Below are 22,742 nucleotides of genomic sequence, written 5' to 3' on the forward strand. Positions count from 1 at the left end.
TGCTGCAATGTCATGCAGCAAATTAGATATACCCCCTGAGCATGTTTTCCACTCCATCTCCAGAGGTGGAAATTAGATTAACTGTTTCATTACCCCCCCAAAGCAGTTGGCAGAGTGCAAGATCTAAATAGAGATATATATATTCAACACTAAAGCGACAATACAAGCCTGTTCACGTACAGTGCTATTGGAGCTATAGTTTGTGCTCCGTCATTCTCTGAATTTCACCCTGTCCTGCCTCCCTCCTTTACTCGCAGCTGTATCCCTTACCGCGTAATTCTTATATACTTAGTTGACTGGTGTGCCCCAGGGCTCTATACGTATATGGTCCACTATTTTTCTTCCCCTCTACACCAAATCTCTTGGCGAAAATACCCAATCTATAGGCTTGTAAATCTGCTTGGTTCCTTGCCCCCAGAATAGTGACGCTAGGGCACGGTTTCTCAATTGTCTGGAGACCATGCACCCATCTGTCCAATACAGTAACTCTGACAGAGCACAAATGGAACCAAGTGGACCCTTACGGTTCCATTTGGTTGCATTTGTACACCAACACTGATTTTACAATGTAGATTGGGGTCCCAGAGGGGTGAACATCGTTTCGAATGGGGGTCCGTGGCCTAATGCATATCAAACTGGGGGTCCTTGAAATGCAAAAGGGTGAGAATCACTGCACTAGGGTTCATTGTGGTTAAATATAATTTCAAACTCTGCTGTAGCCTGTCATCGGATTGAGGTGGCTCGATGGTGTATTGAGTCGCCTGGCTTAATAACATAATATATAGTGGCCAGACACTACAAAGAGGCCAACCATGGGTCACCAGCTTCCCTCAAATTCTGGGGAATAGAAAAAATCACAGCCCCTCCACGGGGAGGTGATATAATTAATAAATTGCTCCGCAGAGAAGCACAGTGGATACACGCATTAGACACTTTAGAACCCAATGGCCTAAATGAAGAACTGAGCCTTTCATGCTTTTTATAATCCCCCTTTTTAGACGGTCCCTGAAATCTTCTGTTTTTTGCCCTGAGAGTGTTGTATTGTCCTTTGTACCTCTGTTTTATTTTTTCTATTTATTTGGCCACAAGGCCCTTAAATATGTATGTGCACTGTTGTCCCTTAATACTGTTTTTTTAATTCTGATGGCTTTTTTATGGTTAAATCACTGTTTTACTTTATTTATTTTACTGTTTAGCAGCGTTTTTTCCATAGCCACCCTTACATTATCTAGACTGCTGGTAGTAACGGGCTATTACATGTCATATGGTTTCCTGTCATTGGCTCATTGATAGCCCATCCTGTATATAAGACATGCTCAAATGCTACCACCCATGACTCTGATGAAGACCGCAAGGTCGAAACGTTAGTCGTTTTGTATACTCAGCACCTTAATAAAAGGCTCCAAATGTCCGTGTTGCTCCAGTCTCCTCTCCTTTTGCAGCATAATATATAGTGGGTTGCAGCGGTAGTGGCCGACCTATCAAATGACACCAAGCGACAACATTGAATCATTGTAACCAAAACCGCCGGAAATCATGTGTGGTTTAATTAGATTCCGCCCATTATCCCTCTATTGCTCCCATCACCCACACACCCAAATACACACACACACACAGACACACACACACACACACACACACACACACACACACACACACACACACACACACACACACACAGATGTCTGTATTACGATACATGTGAGGACATCTACATTTTAGGGTGTCAATTTTATGACTGCCAATTATTTATTTTACCGGAAATAGCCGATCTACAAGCTCATGAGTGCAACATTGGTTTGCAGTTCTGCTATTTCTGGTGTGCAACACTGACGCACAACTATAAGTATAAATAAGGCATAACTCTATATTCTCAACCCCTAAACCTCAGCTCTAAATGTCCACAAAACACATTTCTCTTGTGAGGTCCTCACAATACCTGTTTCTTAAATTCTACTATACTTGTGATGTTCGTTGGTCCTCACAATTAGAGTAATACAAGTACACACACAAGCATTAATTGCACGCGCACGTACGCACGCACACACGCACACACACACACACACGCACATACACACACACGCACACGCACAGGAAATAACCCTCTTTTTGTGGGTCTGTATCTCCACTTGCTGTTCTCTCCTCTCTCTCTCTGTCTCTGTGTGCTCTGCCTAAGTTTCCATGGCAACAGGAGGTGGTCTCTCCCAGGACCCAGACAGTTACTGCACAGTGCTAGGCTGTGCTGTTCTCTAATGACGTTTTGGGCAAACTTTTATTTTTTCTTCCCCTCCTGACGAGAATAGCTTAATTGTGCACACACTTCGCCGCCAGTCTGAAAACTTGTATTATATTACAACAATTCTCCAATGTCGACATTTTTTATCCACAAGCTCTTGAAGGCTTAAAGGACCACTTCACCATTTTCAAACTGCTTTCATATAATTGGTCCTCACTAATGTTCATGATAAAATGCCACAATTTTTATCTACTCGGCCTGTGTCTCATGGGAGGGCTGTGGGAAGTTCAGAAACCCGTCCACCAGTGACATCATCAATGGGGAATCCAAGCTATAGAAACTGCAGGCTTATTATTATTCGTGAATGGAAGCCATCGTTCTCAAGATAATAAAAATCTAAATATGTTCTTGTTTAAAAAATAAATCTGCCTAACGATGATGTCACTGGTGGACGGGTTTCTTTACTACCCACAGCCCTCCTATGAGACACAGACTGCGTTCCGGCACGCCGCCCGCGTCCGAAACGGTCGAGAAATGACAGAGTTACCATGTGGGGGTCCCCGGGGGTCCCTGGAACATCCAGACCCCCAGGAATGCGCCCAGGGGCCAGGCCTGGCCCAGGCCGTTTCCGGCCCCTTGTCCGAAACGGTTGAGAAATGGTGAAAACCAACCATGCTATTTTCGTGCTTGGACAGACAGACCCAGGGACCCAGGGACACACATAGCTGTGTAATGGAGTGGTTGCACCATTCAAAAAATGGTGGTATTTTATCATGAACATTAGTGAGGACCAATTATATGAAGATGAGTTGAAAAGTGGTGAAGTGGTCCTTTTTAACCACTATCCAAGCAAAATAAGCTTAACTACACAACAATGCCTCACAACGGGAGTTACGGGACACGTGAGCTTGTAGATTAGCTATTTTTTGTAGTTTTGTGTGACACTAGTATGACGAAACAGGGCATGAAAAGAGAAAAACCACAACATAAGAAGTTGAAATATGAAGGTAGGAGGTTTCTGCACTCCGTGCTGGAGCAAAGAGGAGGAATAGGTTTTATGAGGCTCTTTAATGTGGTCACAGCCCATGTAATTAGATCTGTGGCGTGCCTGTCACCTACACACTCCACATGGTGTCAAAGTGTGGACATTACATTACATGGGAACAGTCACTAGCCTTCTGTCTCAAGTCTCAGAGCAGAACTTGTCTTCCTGGGGAATAGATGTTCCAATCTAACGCCGTTAAGACTATGAGACTAATGCTGTTAGGCCACTAGTGCTGTAGCTTCTGAAAATGTCTTGGGGCCATGCTGTATGTATTTGACAGTTGAAGCTGCACATAGCACATTGCGAGTAACATTACACAGTAATTACACATTGACAACAAACGTAAAAGTCTTCACCAGTCAAGCCGTATTTAATATATTGTATGATAGTATCGCACAACAAAAATAGCCAATCTGCAATCTCATAAAGTGTCACATTGTGAGTGCGACACACGGTAAGCTTGTAAATCTGCAATATTTGACAAATGTTTTCTAAATAAAACGGATGTATGCCAGATTGAAAGTATTGACATTAAGGCTTGGGACAAGTGGGACAAGTAATAAATCTCTCCGGACAAGTGCATTAAGATTTTACTAACTCTTGATTTCACTTTTTCTGCAACGCATCTAGCAGCCAACGAGAATGTCTGTGATTTTACATACTGTACATTTCATGTATTCCAAATGCACGGCCAAATACGGTTAGCAGAGTCTGACCACGTCTGCATTTAAACTAAGTTGTAGCACTGCGTGTGCACTCACCCAGTAATGAATTCCTAAGACTTGGAGTCAGATATTGTCCTCTAGTTTCATATCCATTTAAAGTTCTGGCAGATAATGTGTGTGAAGTAAAATATTGCCATTTTTTTACACAAGGAAAAGCTGGACTGAAAATATGAAAACTTCCTTTGGGAACAGTCGATGTTTCGGAAGCACAAACAATTGACAGTGTGCGATTGTGGTGGGGTAATTGATCACACCACCTATTTTCTCTGCTTCATGCATTTGTGCTTCCTAAAGGACGTTTTGATATGTTCAGTCCTGCACTCATTTCTGGCCCCTCGCCGGAGAGAATGTTGTCCGTGTGCAGCTTGTGGAAAAGATATTTTTGATATTTTATTAAATACATGTTTTCTGCCAGAACTTTCAAATGGATATGAAACCAAAACAACTCCACGTCTTAGGAATCAATTATTGGGTGAGTGCACACACGGTGATAAAAGCTAAATGCCGACGACTCGACGAGGTCAGTCTGCTAACGGGGACCGATCTATAGGTGTGTATTTGGAATACATGAAATGTATGTAAGATCACAGACATTCCAGGGCTATTAACTTGTAAGCTGAGAATATTCATCTAATATTCAAACGTATACTATTCACCAAAAGCAACTTACAGTTAGTTGAGTTAAAATGTATTTGTGTGTGCTCGTGTTCCGGACAAGTGACTGGGAAATGTACTTGTCCGCAACACATAATGCCTCTACAAGTTAATGTCAAGCCCTGAAGTGGCATCTTCAATTCATAATATCTATTTTCATGTTGGTGGAGCCTGCCTGCTCCCTGTTATTATGACATAAAACATTTTTTTATGCCCTGTAAGAGTATATGGTATGTGGATCATAAACAGAGCCCATTTTCTCCTGCTGTGTTGTTCCCAGGGTGGTGTTCGTTATTCATACTGGCACGCTCAGGCTCAGCCTTTTTAAATAATCAATGGAATTAAAGTAGTTTTCAAAATAAAAATAAAAATGATGTTATAAATAAAAAAGTGAATTCACCACCACTCCGTATACTGTCCCCGGAGTAAGTGAGTCGTGAAGCATGTGACGCGCATCGCAGGTCTCAGATGTTTTATGCATACACACAGTGCCAAGCGTGTCACTCACCCCCAGAGAAACCACAGCAGAAAAGGAACAAAGCCGGTCGTTATTATCCGCGCCTCGTGTCTGCTGTATGCATTCATCGCAGTCAATGCTTCAGTCAGAAATTCAGATTGACACTGGTGGATAATGATCTGCTTCCTTCCGCCTTCAGTTTAACCCGCTCTTGGTTGCTGGAAGGCAGCCGGTTAAATGGGACTCGGCTCTCTCTCTCTCTCAGCCAGCATCTCTCAGCCTCAATGCATTAGAGCCGATGAGAGTCACTCTGCTTTTAAGTGGGGTTATGTGGCCCGAAGAATGCCCTGGGTCACTGATCAGAGACATTACATGGTGCACAGCCGTCCTCCCCAACCCCTGTGCATGTAACGTGCGCATACACGCACGCGCACACATACACGCGCGTGCGCACACACACACACACACACACACACACACGAGTACACACTGCAACCTACACCCCTACGGCCTGAACACCGACACCTCCATCTACAGAGAATCCAATCACATAGAGAGATTTGGCTGTATCGCCCTAACTGGATTGTAGTAATCCCCCACCGTCGAACATGTTGTAGAGATGGGCTTGTGGGGTTAGGGGACGTCATGCCAAGAGAAGCCTGGCTGCTGATGCGGAAAGTGTGTGTGTGTGTGTGTGTGTGTGGGGGGGGGGGGTCTGAGTTGTCAGACACCACACCCCCCCGCCACCCGCCTTTGGGCCACAGAACTGTTGATGGGATTCCGGGTCAGGTGCGCCATGCACGTGCATGCGCGGAGTGGAAGAGGCGAGCAGCCGTTAAAGATCTTGATTGTGATCTTCATCATCGACGTCATCGTTCCTGTTATCGGCATTGTCATCATCATCATCATCACGTTTGTTATTCAGTGTTCATTATTGCTGACTTAATTTTTTTACTTCCATAGACATTCTTTGCTTCTGTGTCCCATAATCAGCTTTTCTATTTTCTTTTCCCTCTGGTCTTATCTGTCATCATGAGCTCCTCTCTCATCTCCGTTAACACACTTTTCTTTTAATATCTTGGTGTTCCCATCTTGTTTTGTCCCTTCCTCTTTTATGTTATACTGTAGCTGTCACAAAGACACTTTCCAGTGCCTTGTATAGGCTATAAATAACGTTCCAGCCCGTACGCAGATGTATGTATACATTTTGTGTTTGCATTTGCTCGTGACGCGAGCCTGGTGATGCTGCTTGCCCCCCCCCCCGTGGGATGGTATAGTGCCTCCTCCTGCTCCTGACTTAACATAGCTTGACTATGTTTATACACACTTCCTCACAGGCCTGTGACAAGTGAGTGGAGCGCTCTGCAGCAGATGCCTGAAAGATGCTGACATCCTTCTCTTATCTTCCACTTACATCGATGTTGTCAGACGTGCTCGTTGCAGACATCACGGCACCCTCCCTTCCTCCCAGTTCAAAACCCTTTACATCTGCGCTGCGATAAGACTTGAGCATGCACACACATGCAGCAGCCGTGGGATGGGATGACGCCATGTCACAGTGACTGTTCATGTGTATGTATGTTCAACGTACAGTATGTGACATGATATGACTGAAGGCGCTCCCCTCCAATATACAGACGCCACCCTTCCCTAAGCTTAGGGATTGTTTATTCTATTGGAGCGCGTTTTCATACGTAATATATATATATAGTAATTTAATTACGTCTCTGCGAGGTACGAATATATTCGTACCCCTTCGTATACTCCGTGTATATAGTGGTTGAGCCAACTCCTCCATTTACCTCGGTTCAAAGCAGGATTTTCAAACCTCCACAACTCGGGAATCTAGGAGAGCTGTCCTTGATGACCCTCAGCCATCCAAAGTTCGGATGCCATTTGTGACTTTGTCTCAAATCGCTCCCGACATGTAAACGTTTCTGGCGACAGGTAAACAGTGTGCGCTAATGCTAATGATAGCAAATGGTTGCAGTGAGTACTGTGTTCATGGGGCTACTGTACAGGGGGGAGGAAAACACTTAACCCATTTAGACTATAGGATGTGTGGAAACGTCATAGCTAATCCAACCGATGGATTGCGAGGACGTGTACACGCATCCTAGCGCTTTTTCATTGATATCAAACGATAGTAAAATATTCTGGGTTTTTTGGGGTTTTTTTGGGGGGGGGGGGTTGGCCTCTCCTTCTGCACCATACTCCTTGTTGTTCGCACATGTGTGTTGCCGTTCACTTCCCTGTTTACGGCTCAGAAAGAATGCCTCGTATCTCCTAATCTAGGGAGCTCTCCGTGGTTTTGACCAGATTAAGCAACATTATTCCTCACGGTTTTTGAACGGAACGGAGGGGGGGGGGGGGGGGGGGGGGGGGGGCTTTCAGAGTAAATGCCATATCTGCAAGTGGACACAGGGGATGGCACAGCTTAACTACAATTATGCTGCCAGCTAGTAGCAAAAAAATAGTTAAATGAATTAGCCTGTCTATAGCATTACATAGACGCATCCTATTGAGTATTATTTGTGAATTTAAATATAAATCAAATTTAGTAAACCGGACTGGCACAGTGACAGCAAGGCCTTGAGGCGTGCCCGAGCAAGTAAGTGCACTGCACTGAGTTGTCGATGGCATTGCGCGTCAACGAGCGCAGCGTCACAGTTGGCTCCATAATGGATGGAAATGGTTATTGCGTGTTTCAAAAATGTGGAACAAAACAAGAGCTCCCCCTTCACTGACGTACAGAGGACAATGAGTGGACATTGAGGACAATGTTGAGTGAAACAAAAGCAGCGCTCCCCCGTCCCCGACACCACTATGACTCAGCTTGTTCCTATTTAAGGTGCGTTCTAAAAGCGCCTCCACACTGCAGATAAACCCCTTCTCCTTCAACTCAGTACTACAGCCTATAGTCTAGAGAAGATTCACATGTGATAGGGTGGGTTTACGTTATTTCTACCATGGATCACCCTCGCACACGTCTTCGCGCTCATTCTTCACCTGGGCACCTGCCCCGCTCGGAGAAAACTTTCCCCGCTAATGGGTTTGATGTAGTGAGCTCGTTAGCTCTAACCTGAAGGGAGCTGTTCTGGCTGCATGACGGGTGGCCCTTGCCAAATGTGCAATGCTTGGAAGTCACAGCAGCTGGGGCCCAGAGAGAGAGAGAGAGAGAGAGAGAGAGAGAGAGAGAGGGAGAGAGAGACGTACGGCAGTGGGTGGTTGGAGGAAGGGTGCTGGAACAGATGCCTGGGGCCAGGACCCTGGAAAAAAGGGCTGGAACATGTTAGCGGGGCCAGGTTAATCATTGAGCACCAGGTCCTTGCCTGTCTCTCACAGGCAACAATGCTAGAGGGCTTCCTAACCTTGACATAGAGTTCAGCTGAAATGGATATAGCTGCATAATAGTGAGGTTTAATTGGATTTACTGTATATGTGGGCACAGTAAAATCCACAGTGTTAATTTAACTCAGTAATGGAACCAAATGGAACCAAATTGACCTGTAATTGGTTTCCATTTTCACACTCTTGGAATTAGATGTGTAGCGACAGAAATTTCAGATCCATACTACAGTACATTATCTGAAATTAAAATAACATTACTTTTATATAATACATAAGGACATTTATTATGTAATATATTGCTAGTGTCATCTTTAATCTAACCAGTAAGACGCCTGAGGACGAGAAGCGTCTAGAGTTTAAATGGACAGATATCAGTCAAAAGGGAGACATCGAAGAGGAAGGACGGATGGGGATCAACATTATGGAATGTCAGAAAGGGTTCTGAAATATATTCATATACTACCAGTAAGACGCGCAAACGCGGGAAGCGAACGCAGCTCGTACATATTTAAGTTACGTTATTTTTAAGTTTTTAACTCAGCCATAACCATATAAGGAGTCCCCAAAGCAGTTCCATATATGGGCACAAGTTGGACCACGCCATCACACTCATGTCACCATGACTCAGCCATAACCATATAAGGAGTCCCCAAAGCAGCTCCATATATGGGCACAAAAGTGTGACACACGGACACACAGACAGACAGACAGACAGACATGATCTGCTAGGTCTCATAGTAAGTGCTCATTGCGTTCGCAAATATTGATGACATCAGGGATCTCCATATATGGTCTTAATTGCAACAGCAGGTTGCATTTACATTTACATTTGCATTACTTGCATCCCTGATTTAGTATCATCCCTGATGATGTCACGTGATGTCACAAGCCCTGGGCCCATATATGGGGATTTTGAGTGATACACTGACTGACTAACGGGAAATGCACGATTCCATATTTAACTGCGACCTTTGGTCGCAATGAAATGTAAAAGGTCCCGTTTTATTACTTTATTACCTGGATCTTGTTTTGTCGTTTGTTTAACATTTTGCAACTAATTTAAAATTGTTATTCTATTCTATGTACAAACAGAACCAGCCTTTGCCCCAATGCAGCCGGGATCTTAGCCCCTTTCTTATCGGGCCGTGGCATGCATCTGCTGTCCAAAAAATGATTCAGTATTTCAGTTCCATGTTCGACCATCATTTTTGAGTGCTGCACTCCAAGGAACTCAGTCTTAACCGTCCACGTAGGTCGTTAACCATAACCTCAGTCTTAATCGGCCACGTAGGTTGCTAACGCTAACCTCAGTCTTAACCGCCCACGTAGGTCGTTAACCATAACCTCAGTCTTAATCGGCCACGTAGGTTGCTAACCCTAACCTCAGTCGTAACCGTCCACGTAGGTCGGACTTATGGGCAGTCCCTGCCATGCCATTATTAGACCCTGTCTTTATTATTATTTTTTTTCCCCCTTGTTTTTATTTTATTTTTTACGTCACTAGACAGTGGCTCAGACTGCTTTAGCACTATGGTATATAGATTGCCGGACAGGGACGTGGGCAAGCAAAGGCAGCCCGCCATTAATTGAAGATCCACAATGGTTCCCGCGCTGAGAGTAACGGATCCATACACAAATTAATCACCTGGGCCTGAGCCCCTCAGTAAGGCCTTCCCTTCGGTTGCTTTACAGTCCAGTCATGTCCTCCGTTGTTTACTGTGGTCCACATCGAGAATTAAACCTGAATGAGAGCAATAAATCACAGCAGGGGGAAACACACTAACTCTCATTGCAGGTTTATGTGTTGGAGAAGCAAACACAGGGAGAGACAGAGCGAAAGAAAAAAAAACTGCACTCGGTTAATCACGTCCAGAAAGATGGCTACTATGTTTTTGGTGGTTGCTGTTTTTTTTGTTTTGTTTTTTTTTGTTCGGTTGGCTGAAATGATGGAGAGGGCAACGATTTTTCTTTCTCCACTCTTTCCTTTTTCATGACCACTGCTGTATAGATAAAGGAGATTTATTACGGGAAACCCACGGAAAACGGAGAGGATACTCTTTAAGGATCACAGATTAGGCTACTAATAGACTAGCACACCTGTGATTAATGTCTTTTATCAATGCTCATCCATCATTCTAAATGAAGGAAATCTTGACCCTGTTCAGATGAATAATGTTAATTAAGCACATTTTTCTATCAAACCTGATTTTTTGAACTTGCATGTTTGTGCCATGCATATATTACATTGTATAAATTGCCAACTGCAGTGTTGAGTGATTTCATTATGCTACACTCAAGTGATGGGTTTGCTCACTTAATATACTTAATATGTCTTGAGCATTGACAACCAACTTTAATCTATTCTTTTCATTACTTTCTCCATATCCAGGTACAATCTCCATCAACACGCTCCGAACAGCCTACACGGCGCCCGGTGAGAGTGAAATACTGGACCTGGACGACAATCTCTACCTCGGGGGGCTTCCGGAGAACAAGCTGGGCCTGGTGTTCCCCACCGAAGTGTGGACGGCGCTTCTAAACTACGGCTACGTGGGCTGCATCCGGGATCTGTTCATCGATGGCCAGAGCAAGGACGTCCGGCGCCTGGCCGAGGTGCAGAAGGCCACCGGGGTCAAGCCGTCCTGCGTTAAGGAGCCGCCCAAACAGTGTCTGAGCAACCCGTGTCAGAACAATGGGCTCTGCAGGGAGGGCTGGAACCGCTATGTGTGCGACTGCTCCGGAACTGGCTACCTGGGCCGCTCCTGTGAGAGAGGTAGGACCCAATTTTCATTTTTGTTTGACCCAGTTCTGGATGTAAATGTGATGAGGCTGTCCGACTGCGAGAGAACACCAAAAAAGTGTTGCCTTTAGTTATTTCCCGTATCTGGTAGACTCGCCGGTTGCTTTGTGTGAAAATGTTACAGTCCGTCAGATTAAATCCTAGCCAGCTCCATTGATGTCTCTGCATCATTAGCCGTTACCTTGTTCTGCTTTGTCTTTTGGAAATTAAGCATTGGACTGTGGAAATGTGAATATAATTGACTTCAATGGGTTTTAAGCTCGTAATTGTCCTCACGGCAGATTTAGCATGCCTGGAGGGAGGAGGGGCTACGTTTCAAGTTGAGCTGCTGAAGAGCTTCTCGGGTGGTCTTTTTTTGCATCGGATAATACAATATCATGGAACAGTAGTCACTACACGTCTAGAGGAAGAATCAACTGAAGGAGCGAAAAGATATGAGACAGGTTAATAATGAAGAGAGATATACTGTAGATGCAGTGGATAGGGTTTGGGGAAGGCCAGTTTGATGGTCTTAGACTGGCTTGAATGGCAGGTAACCGAGGCATCAGATTCATGAGACTTATTTACTCCTCACGTCCACAGTGCAAGGTAACCTGTGATTCAGGAGGCTGTATTCTACTAGCATGTGCCTCATCAAACCACCCACTGACCAAAAACTATGTCTGAATGCCTACAGAAAAGTGTCAGTGTACAGTATAAAGAATTTTAGACTGTCAACAAAATGTAGACTGTCAACAAAATGTTAGCATGGGTGTAGTAGATGTACACCTATATGCATCATATTAAGAGGCGATAGAAATGTGGTCTCCCATGCAAGATCTCGGGAAGGACATAAAAAGTTCCGAATTGCAGTTTTGCCACAATTGACCTTATGCACACCGCTGCCATCTGGTGCAACTTCACATTGACATCCCATTCATCCAAACAGAAAAGTCCCATCTGATTGTATTAGACAACGTCAAACTCACCAACATTGCAGCTGTACAGAAAGCTTGAATTATCCTCTTTCTATCTGCAAAGTGTTTGTTTCATAAAATTCCGCCATTGACATGTTACGAGCTACTTCCTAAATTCTAAAGCTAAATTCCGTGCATATTTTTTTTTTCTTAAGTGTCAGAGTTTGGGAGTGCTCGTTGGATTGCACTGAACCTGTTCTGAATCTGCACATAATGCAGGAGGCAGCAGGATGTTGAATCTGCACATAATGCAGGAGGCAGCAGGATGTTGAATCTGCACATAATACAGGAGGCAGCAGGATGTTGAATCTGCACATAATACAGGAGGCAGCAGGATGTTGAATCTGCACATAATGCAGGAGGCAGCAGGATGTTGAATCTGCACATAATACAGGAGGCAGCAGGATGTTGAATCTGCACATAATGCAGGAGGCAGCAGGATGTTGAATCTGCACATAATACAGGAGGCAGCAGGATGTTGAATCTGCACATAATGCAGGAGGCAGCAGGATGTTGAATCTGCACATAATACAGGAGGCAGCAGGATGTTGAATCTGCACATAATGCAGGAGGCAGCAGGATGTTGAATCTGCACATAATACAGGAGGCAGCAGGATGTTGAATCTGCACATAATGCAGGAGGCAGCAGGATGTTGAATCTGCACATAATACAGGAGGCAGCAGGATGTTGCTTTACTAAAACACATAATGCAGGAGGCAGCAGGATGTTGCTTTACTAAAAATTAAAGTGAGAAACCCAGTGGTAAAACAGGCCGTCACCGAGAAAGTCTCAGCAAATGGGTCTGACTCTGACTGCACATTTTGAATGCGGGACTTTTGCGTCTAATCTACATTGCAGTATGTTTTACATTTGAGTGCTTTTTCCACCTCTGTAAAGGTAGTAGCTTCAATCAAAGCACTGCACTCCAAGCAATGTATGTTTGAGTGAATGCAAAGCTCAGCATGATCAACGCCCGGTGCTTTGCCCACTCAGCATTAACTAGACAGGTTTGGAGAAAAGAAAGACCTCTCGCGACCTCTTTGATTGAGACTTAAGCCAATCACAACCTTAGCCAGCTGTTCTAAAAGCTAAGCCTGTAAGTAGTCAATGTCTTTAGCCCTAGGAACTTTCTGTCTGCATGTTTACCCAGTTTACTTTGATATCATTACTGTACCAGACATTATGCATTCTGTCATCGTTGGACAATATGCTACACACCGGTCTCACCATGTTTGTTGACGTGCTGATACTGGGGCATCATTAACCACAGCCTAGTGTCCCAGTTTGGGGCAAATAGCAAATCTACAAGCTCACAACACACTGCAAGTATTTAGATTTATTTATTTATTTTGTGGTTTACTGGCTCATTGGTTAAGCCAGTGGTTCCCAAACGTTTTCATGTCAAGGACCCCCAAATTAATTTACACTAATTAGCCCGCGGACCCCCATTTGAAAATAATATGCCAGGGACCCCCATAAGAGAAGATTTTCACGGCTCTAGCAGTAAAAAACAGTAACCTGTTCAATTTCACGGACCCCCAGTTTGACATGCATTAGTCTACAGACCCCCATTTGATGCCATATTCATCTCTGGGACACCACATTTATATTGTAAAATTAATGTTAATTTAACTCTGAGACGGGTCCAATTGGTTCCGTTCCATTTGTACACTCTCTGAGTTACAGACCCGTAATGGTCCATTTGGTTCCAAACTATCACATTGGGAACCACTGGGTTAATCGTTAACGTTGCCCATTACGCTCGCAGTTGTTTGCATTCAAGATGAAATAGCTCTCTTTGTATGGATTAAAATGTCTACCGTTCATAACAGGCTCATGCCTTAGTGAGAATAATAACTTGTGTAGTAACTGCTAAATTAGACATTCATGTAACACGACGGCACACTGAATTTCCAAATAAAATCCCCATCGACCGATACTAGTTTAAAAACACCTTTCTTGAAATCACCATCCTTCAGAGGTTCCACCGGTAGCTTGTGCTTCTGTGAAAAATACCCCCCCCCCCATATGCGCTTCCGCTCTCAGCTAATGAGGACACTGAAATAAGAGCATTTTGCATGAGTGAGGTTGAGTGGGGGTAGAGGGGGCGTTAGAGCTTCTCACTTTAGAGAGCGTGGCTAATTGCCCCATCTAGCAGCAAGTGCGCTCACATTCATGGATTCACTCATGAGCGGAGTCTAATCCATACTGACTTAATCCAAAAAGTAAACAAAAAGGCAGAGATCAGTCAAATGCACGATGGAGAGCTTTTCAAAGGACGTGCGTATTGCGTCAGTCGCGGCAGGTGTGACAGATTATGAAAGTGAGGTCTCCGCCTGTATGACTCCCCCCCCCCCCCCCCCCCCCCTTCCTTAACACCACCCCCTCAACATTTCCAAATTATCCACTTGTACCCCAGCATCCATATATTCTGGCGCCAAAAATAGCAGTTCAAAGACATTTGATAGAGACAGAAAAAAGTGGTCCAAGTTAGTATAGAGACAACTCTATACCAGTTTACTAAGTCGAGCTTTTTACTATTAGTTAACCATTCCACATACGCACGCACAAGTCGCACATGCATGCACACGCACGCACGCGCACATGCACTCCTTCTTGGCCCCATCTGTCTGTCTCCCTCTGCCTGTCCGACCGCTTTCATCTCAGCCCGTGTCTCCGGTTCCGAGAATGAGACTGGTGGTGTCGGCGGCCGGGGAGATGTGAGTGGAAGCACTGGTATAAGCGGGTATACGTTCCTCGGCAGGCTGCAGGCTGTTTTGATGATTCCAGATTGCCTCGGTGCTGCTGGTAGGACGTATGGCGGCGCAGGCACCACCAGCAGGCTGGAGGAGCCTGTCAGAGGAATTAGCCCGGCGCTCACTTATCAATGCATGGTGTACCACCCGGTGGCAAAACGCAGCTACTGCATATGGTCGAAAGGCAGAGGGAGAGGAAGAGGAATTAGGAACGGGAGGCGGGGGTTGAGGAAGAGGAGCACCGTGCAGCCATTCTCCCCTCCTTTTTTCAGAGATTTTAATTAAGCAGACAAAGCGATCCCCCCCTTTCCCTCTCCCACCTTGCATCCCAAATGTCCTCCACCTCCTCGTTGTTCCTCCAGTTGCTAATTAGCCCAAATATTAGTCTTGGAGCGTAAGGCTGAGGCGGGTCTCCCAGATGGCTGGGTTATAACGTTGGGTGCATCGCAGCACATGCACACAACACATAGTCCCTAATGAGAGATGACATGCTGGGGCCTGCCGACGCTGTCAGCAAGTGCACGGCTTCTGCACGGAAGGACACTTGCGGCCCCACACAGATGGATGAAGGAGAGAAGCAAGGGTGATGTCGTCTCGAACGCTCGATCAATAAACATGCACACCCAAGATCAGCGTCCAGAGACCCGGCAGACGCACGCACGCACGCACGCACACACACCACATACCTGTAGTACTTGCAGTGGACATCACAGTGGTAGACAGTAACAAAGTATGTTTACTTGAGTACTATACTTATACTTAAATCAATCTTTTGTCTGTACTTTACTTGAGAATTTGTTACATACTAACAGATATTGTACCACTTTTGACTCCACTATATATCTAGGAAGGGAAAAAGTATATTATGAATTAATCACTTACGCCTTTGTAACGAAGACTCTCACTTCCAGTCATGTTGTTGAATCTGAGTAGTTGCTTATTGGATATTTAGTCCCCATATATGGGGATATCCGACTAGGACGTTGGGCTATATGACATATGACATGTCTATTATGACAATCCCTATATTTGGCCCGAGCCGACCTAGTGCTGATATCAGATAGATGACTGGTAGAATCATATATGGATAGATCTAACTGGCTTAGTCATCGTGACAAGCATAGTCGGAGAATATATAACAAGGGTCGGCTTCAGGGAGAAGGCAGAAGTCAAAGCATCCTGGTTTAAGTTCTAATCGGACACCACTGTGGCGGGTCCTAACAGCTATAGAGCCTTGAGCTATTTTATACCTTATTTCACATGCAGTGAAAATAGCAGATCTACAAGCTCGTAACACATTGCATCGCGACAATGATATTAAAACGAAAATGTAGTTCTACTTTGTACTTTTGAATACTTTTGAGAGTGAAAATCAACTTTCACTTGTAGTAGAGTAATATTTGACCAGGTGTATCTATACTTTGACTCAAGTGCTATGGATAAGTACTTTGTTCACCACCACCACTGTACATAATGCAGGCTTGAATTCACACTCACATAAACACACTTTTGGAAATGCTTCGTTTTGACAGCTTGCCTACCTTTGCCTCTTCTCTATTTAGGTCACACACACACGGCATGTGATGCGTTCCATTATCAGCTGTGGTTTGAGCTGGGTGATGTAACCTGCATGACTCCATGGTATTGTAATGGTGCATTTAGGTCAGACTTCTGGAATACATCATTACAGAATGTTTGTATTGAACCCTGAAGCCTCCAGTAATTAGATTTCCATGAATTCCCAAGGCATTATGCACAGCATCCACAGCAGCACTAGAATGCCATTTCTCAAATCTCCCAACATGTAACTGTATATTTGAATGTGCAGTACATTGTGTAAGTGTAGTGAATTGGTTATTTGAGGCACATTTGATGCTTTTTAGAGCATGACGCAATTTGCCACGAGCTGCAGAATAATGCTATTGTATAATTGTGAAATCTTTTAAGGGGAATACTGCTGAATTGTTAACACTCCCGGAACATGTTTTGCATACATGTTGACAGAAGAGAATGGTTTAGTCGGTATTAAAAAATCCCTACACTAGTGGAAATTATAGAGAGAATGGTTTGGCTCACTCCCTAGACTCGGTGCCACACAGATGTATAGAGAATTGACTGAAAGATATACTGTAGTTTACTGAGCGTGCTGTGGGTGATTTGTTCTGGGGATGTGAGCACACAGCTGTTAATGTTATGAAGGCACAATAATGCTAGCTTATCGGAGTATACAAACTTGACTTCGAGAACAAAGTCTGTCTGTCCCTATTCATTTTCACCGGAGAATCTTCTGGGCTGTGATGCATATCGATGACCGGATCGATTAGGCTTTTGATTTCTCTTGGAACCAACTGCAACACATACTGTAATGATGTTGTTTTGTTTGGTTGTTGTTGTTTTCAATTGGTCTCCTTCAGTAGTCACCAGTGATGTCCCGATCATGTTGTTTTTCTCCAGATCCGATTCCGATCAATTGATTTTGAGTACTTGCCGATACCGATTTTTCCCGAACCGATATATATATATTTTTATAGAACACTCATGCTATATCACAATAGTACAACATCCAAAATCACAGACAATATCCAGTCTATAATATCATGATATGGCGATAATATTGAATACTGATTGATACTGATCACGTTTTTTGCTCCCGATCCGATCATTTGAAAATGACGTGATCGGCCCCGATTTCCAATGTCATGATCGGATCGGGACAACCCTAGTCAACCTTACAAACCAGATGGGATCTAGTGGTATGGCTTCCCTGTGAATCTCTGACATCATATTGATATTGTCAGTCTTCCCAAATATGGAGGAATACAAAATAAAATAAAAGAATATATTTGGTTTGCAAGATGAGATGACGATGGACGGATAAAAAAGAACAAACACATTTGGGAGACATGCATTTTATACAGTACATATACGGTCGAACACTCTTCTAGACGGCTCTCTACTAGGAGCAATATGCCGTTAAAAAAGGAAGCGTTGCAAGGTTGTTCACCTGTAACGCTAAATCTTTATTTTAAACAGATCAGTCAACCAATAGTCTGACAACCAATAGTCTGACAACCAATTAATAGTCTGACAGCAAATAGTCAGACAACCAATCGTCAGACACCCCAACAGAACCACTCACTTCAGACGGGTCTGATTTTTTTTTATTGCTCTCTGACTTTAGTCTGTCACTCTGTGAAGAGACACGCTGTGGTTCATATTGTCTGGCTGGGTTTCAGATCATATCCCCCGATGAGTGGCTGCATGCTCGCAGCATTAGACTCGGGCAGTGGTCAGAAGGATACTATCTCTGCGCAGGGAATGCTTTCCACGTCTCCAGGAAATCCCCTTGGGTTGGCAGGCTTTTTTCACCCATTTAGACTAGCCAGTGACTCTGTTTCTTTTGCTGTCTCTGCCCTAAGATATTCAAAGGAGGACTGCAGCAAAGAGGACATGAGCCCTCTCTGAATTATGCATGATGTCTCTGAGCCATTTCGTCCTGTTTATTATGAATGTTGAACATACATTTTCCGAAACCCTTTGGCAATTGTTTTCCTGCAAAGATTTGAATTGGATTCGGCCCGGTGCTGCCTGTGGGGCGTCACAATCCTGTGACATGCAAATGACAGCTTCTCCCTTCCTGCAGAGCCTGCATGATGCGCCGATCCAGGAAGAACTCACTGAGTCGTTTGCCATCCCTCTGCCCCCTTGTTAGTAGTGCATTTGTTACGCTGCTGAAAAGCAGGTCCCCCAATTTTGCTCCTTGTTTTCTCGTATAAAACGCAAAACAATTGTGCTTTGCGAGAGCAAAAATGAATGCCTGGTTTACTCTGGTATGCTTCACCTCCTCTCTGACAGCCTCCTGTTGGGATGACGGGAGGAGAACAGCTTCAATTCTCTCAATTTAGTTCGATATTAAACACAACTGGGGTTCCACGATTGGATTTTTGACAGGTGCTCACTTTGCATTAGATAATGATTCCCTCACATGTCAGTCTCCATATTTCCATATGTATCGGAGCATTTCTTATTTATGGCAGTTTAGACAGAATCCGTCAATGCACTTACAGCAGAGATGACACCTAGAATAAGAAATTAATAAAAATCACACTCGTGTGACTGTGAAGTGACGAGCGACCAGTGTGTGTGTGTGTGTGTGTGTGTGTGTGTGTGTGTGTGTGTGTGCGCGCGCGTTAATCTACCGGGCTTTACTGACATTCTGTATGGTGTACTCACTGCATACATCCTGGATGGATGGAAGCTCACATCCACTGAAGCTTGGGGCTGTCCCTGTGCAGCACTTTGCGGTTGAGGCCAGTGCAGTGATGCAGGATGTCAGGAGGATGCCCTCATATCAGTGCTGCCTCTGTAGAAGGCCTGTAGGATCTTGGGCCCCATGCCCGACATTCTTACAGCCGCCTGCCCTGAGTTTTTTTTCTTTGGCACATGACCGGTGTGCTCATCCCCTGGGGGGCTGATGCGAACGCAAAGGAACTTTTTCAGACTCTCTCTACAGCACACCCCAGGAAGGCTGGCCAACGTTGAAGCCGCAACACGTAGTCAGAGCACGCATGCATTTACCATTAACAGGTTTAACATTGGGCGCTCGTTTGCACTTCCGCATTTGACCACCAAAATGTTGGTTGCGGAAGTAGAGCGTTATTCCGGGTGCTTCAAAACGCCACTAAGCAACTACCATAGAAATGCATATCAGGGGGGTGGGGCTGTCCGCCCTCTATCCTTTATAACTCTATGGTGTGCTCCCTGTAGTCCATGGTCATTTCCTTCTATCCTTTATAACTCTATGGTGTGCTCCCTGTAGTCCATGGTCATTTCCTTCTATCCTTTATAACTCTATGGTGTGCTCCCTGTAGTCCATGGTCATTTCCTTCTATCCTTTATAACTCTATGGTGTGCTCCCTGTAGTCCATGGTAATTTCCTTCTATCCTTTATAACTCTATGGTGTGCTCCCTGTAGTCCATGGTCATTTCCTTGGTCATCTCCTTGGTCAAGTCAACATGGAGAGAGATGTTGTTCTTCTGACACCACTGTGTCAGGTTGTTGTCTCTCCTGTATGCTGTCTTTCTGTTAAAAGGGCCACTTCACCCCTTTTGCAACCAGATCTTATTTTAATGATGTTTGGGAGACAAACACTTTCCTGGTTTTTTTGCGTTTTTTTTTAGTTTTTTTTTTGAGTGCGTAATGGCAGTCCCGGAAAAGACGCGCTGTGATTGGCCAGTAGTCAGTTGAGTGAAAGCGAGAGAGACATGGAGGAGTCGCATGAGTGACGTCACTTGGACGTCACTCTTCCTGCCTTCAATGGACACACGTCGTTCCAATGAACTGCAGCGGTCAATGAGGCATCTTTATTTTATAATATCTACAGCCAGCTGTGCTGAGCACACGCCATGATCAGCTGGCCTGGGCTGCCAGCCATCTGGCCCGGCCACTTTGCGCGTTGGTGACACGCTCGAGCGGCGTTGGCCTCCACAGTGGCCGGAGCACTGGTCATCAGTGGTGGAAAGTAAATAAGTACATTTTACTTAAAAGGATTCATGACATTAATTTTCATTTATTTTAATTTTTCGTTTTTCTTTTAGGTAATATGACCTCAATTACACCCACACAATCTGAACTTTGAACATTCAGTGGCTTTTCTGTGCTCTGGGTTTTTTCTCTGTGTTCTGAAGCCTTTTGAGCTGCAATGAAATCCCTCAACAGTGACATTTGCTGGCAAATTGTTATGTCATATTTGGGATTTGTGGACTCTTACATCACAGCCCATAGGAAAATCTGAGCACTTGTTTGAGTCAGAAAACCTCAGACCACAGAAAATCTACTGAATGTTAAAAACCTAAAAAGAAGTTAAGGAAAACATACCACTTCAGCCAGGTATACTTTTTTCGTACTTTTAAGTACATTTTTATGACAATATTTTTGTACTTTTACTCAAGTACATTTTGAATCCGGACTTTTACTTGTAACATTGCGGTAATGATACAAACAAATACAAAATGTATTTTTCCACCACTGCTGGTCAGTGGTCATGTTGACAGTGGTGGGAGCTCCATCCAAGAGATTGCTGGTGTTAATTAGTGATGCACCGAATATTCGTCCGCAGAAAATATTCGGCAGAAAATGGCTAAGAGAGAGAGAGAGAGCAACAAAAAGAGGGATACAAGCAAGCCTATATCTGATTAACACCATCAGAGAGACAGAAATTGTTATTATTGGGGCATGCCTCCTGGCGAAGAGTTGCACTCCAGCGAGTACACCTTTTCTAGTACTACTGTATAACGGTGGTGCTTGGTGCAAATGCAGATTTCTAAAAAAGAATCACTGCTTATGCGAATGCTAAAAGCTGCCTCCCGGTCTGCTGTATTACTGTGTTACTCCTACGTGTTCCCAGGTGGCACAGTGCCAGTCAGTTGTTCACCTCTGTTGGTTTGCCCACATGTGATGCGTTACTAAGAAAACTCATGTACAAATTTATGCAACGCCTGGAGGTGTCCAGTAACAGCATCATAGAGGCACTAACAAACCCTGTGAAGAGCTGCTACCGGGTCACGTCCAGGCTGCGCAAACACTGGCTCAGCAGCCTGCTGCTGATCAGATAGGTCAGTGCTTGAATATGTTCCACTGTGACTGCTGCACTTTGAATTGTATTAACTGCTCGCTTTTACCCCTTTTTTCATGTTGTTTGTCTTTTTGGTTTTTTGTACGTTGATCTCATGTATATGGACTATTGTCTGAAATAAAGATTATATATATATATATGTATAGAGGGTGACTAATCCTCCTCTCCGCAAGCAAGCACACACTACAGTGGGCGTGCGCTGCTGCCCCATTTGTGAAGGCTGGCCAAGCAGGGGCCGTGGGCGGTCGTGGAACTGTTGAGGGTTGACCACTGTCTCCTTGGGGGGGGGGGGGGGGGGGGGGGGTTGGTGCCAGGGACCTGTTGAGTCGGCTCTGGTGCGACATGTTTTCTTTTTGGGACATCATTGGACTCTCATTCCTTTTCCCAAGCTGATTGAATATTCTTTCAAACTGGTCATCAGATGGACAGCTGCCTTGTTGTGACCTGATTTGTTCAGGCCCACTGAACACAACACTAGTGTGATTTCAGATTTGATCTTGCTTATAAAGTCATTCCCTCTGAAAGCAATTAAAAATATTTATTTTGAATTGCTGCTGGACAGAATTATTTTTGTTATTGCTCTGTACTTATTTTATTTAACCCATTCAGGACAGGAACCCCTTTTGGTGTTTTAAGCATTATGTTATACTTAGGCTACTACAATCTTGTAGATTTTTGAAAAATTGTGAAAATGTGGCACGAATCTTTGAATATACTTCAGAGCGAATGTCAAATCTTTGCTTCTGGAGGGTCCCCTGAACGACATTTTCAGATGGGGGTCGGTGGCAAATTTCATAAATTCCCAGGGGTCCTTGACATGAAATAGTTTGAGAACCACTGATATAGAAACATAGGTTTTTCAGAAAACAGGATTTAATGAACTAGAAGACATTTTGTAGAATCGACCTCAGGTCTAAATGGGTTAAAACCGTTTATTAAAACGAAAAGTTAAAAACATGACGTTTCGGTCTTGTTTGAACTTCATCAGGTGTAGGCCTACTGGACAAAGATTGAAAGCATATAGTACATAGGGAGACTCACTGCTGAAGACAATCATTTATATTGTATCAAAGTTTCAAAGTCCTGACGTGACTCCGTTATCCCCTGGGTCATGGAAATATGTTTT

The 22,742-nt window shown here is 44.2% G+C and overlaps 1 protein-coding gene across 19 annotated transcripts in view; it reads left to right on the plus strand.

Annotated features, from left to right (window-relative positions):
• The window catches only part of LOC308328710 (neurexin-1a), a gene marked incomplete at its 5' end in the record, with an annotated part of 423,001 nt that overhangs the window by 154,345 nt on the left and 245,914 nt on the right, over positions 1-22,742 (plus strand). For all 19 annotated transcript variants that reach the window (XM_080782790.1, XM_080782779.1, XM_080782794.1 and 16 more), the window contains one exon: positions 10,858-11,241. In XM_080782790.1, coding sequence (XP_080638916.1) covers positions 10,858-11,241 — 384 coding nt within the window. The remainder of the gene's footprint in view (positions 1-10,857; positions 11,242-22,742) is intronic.

The sequence above is a fragment of the Protomyctophum bolini genome (genome assembly GCF_963924005.1).
Source record: "Protomyctophum bolini genome assembly, chromosome: 14".
Classification (NCBI taxonomy): Eukaryota; Metazoa; Chordata; class Actinopteri; order Myctophiformes; family Myctophidae; genus Protomyctophum; species Protomyctophum bolini.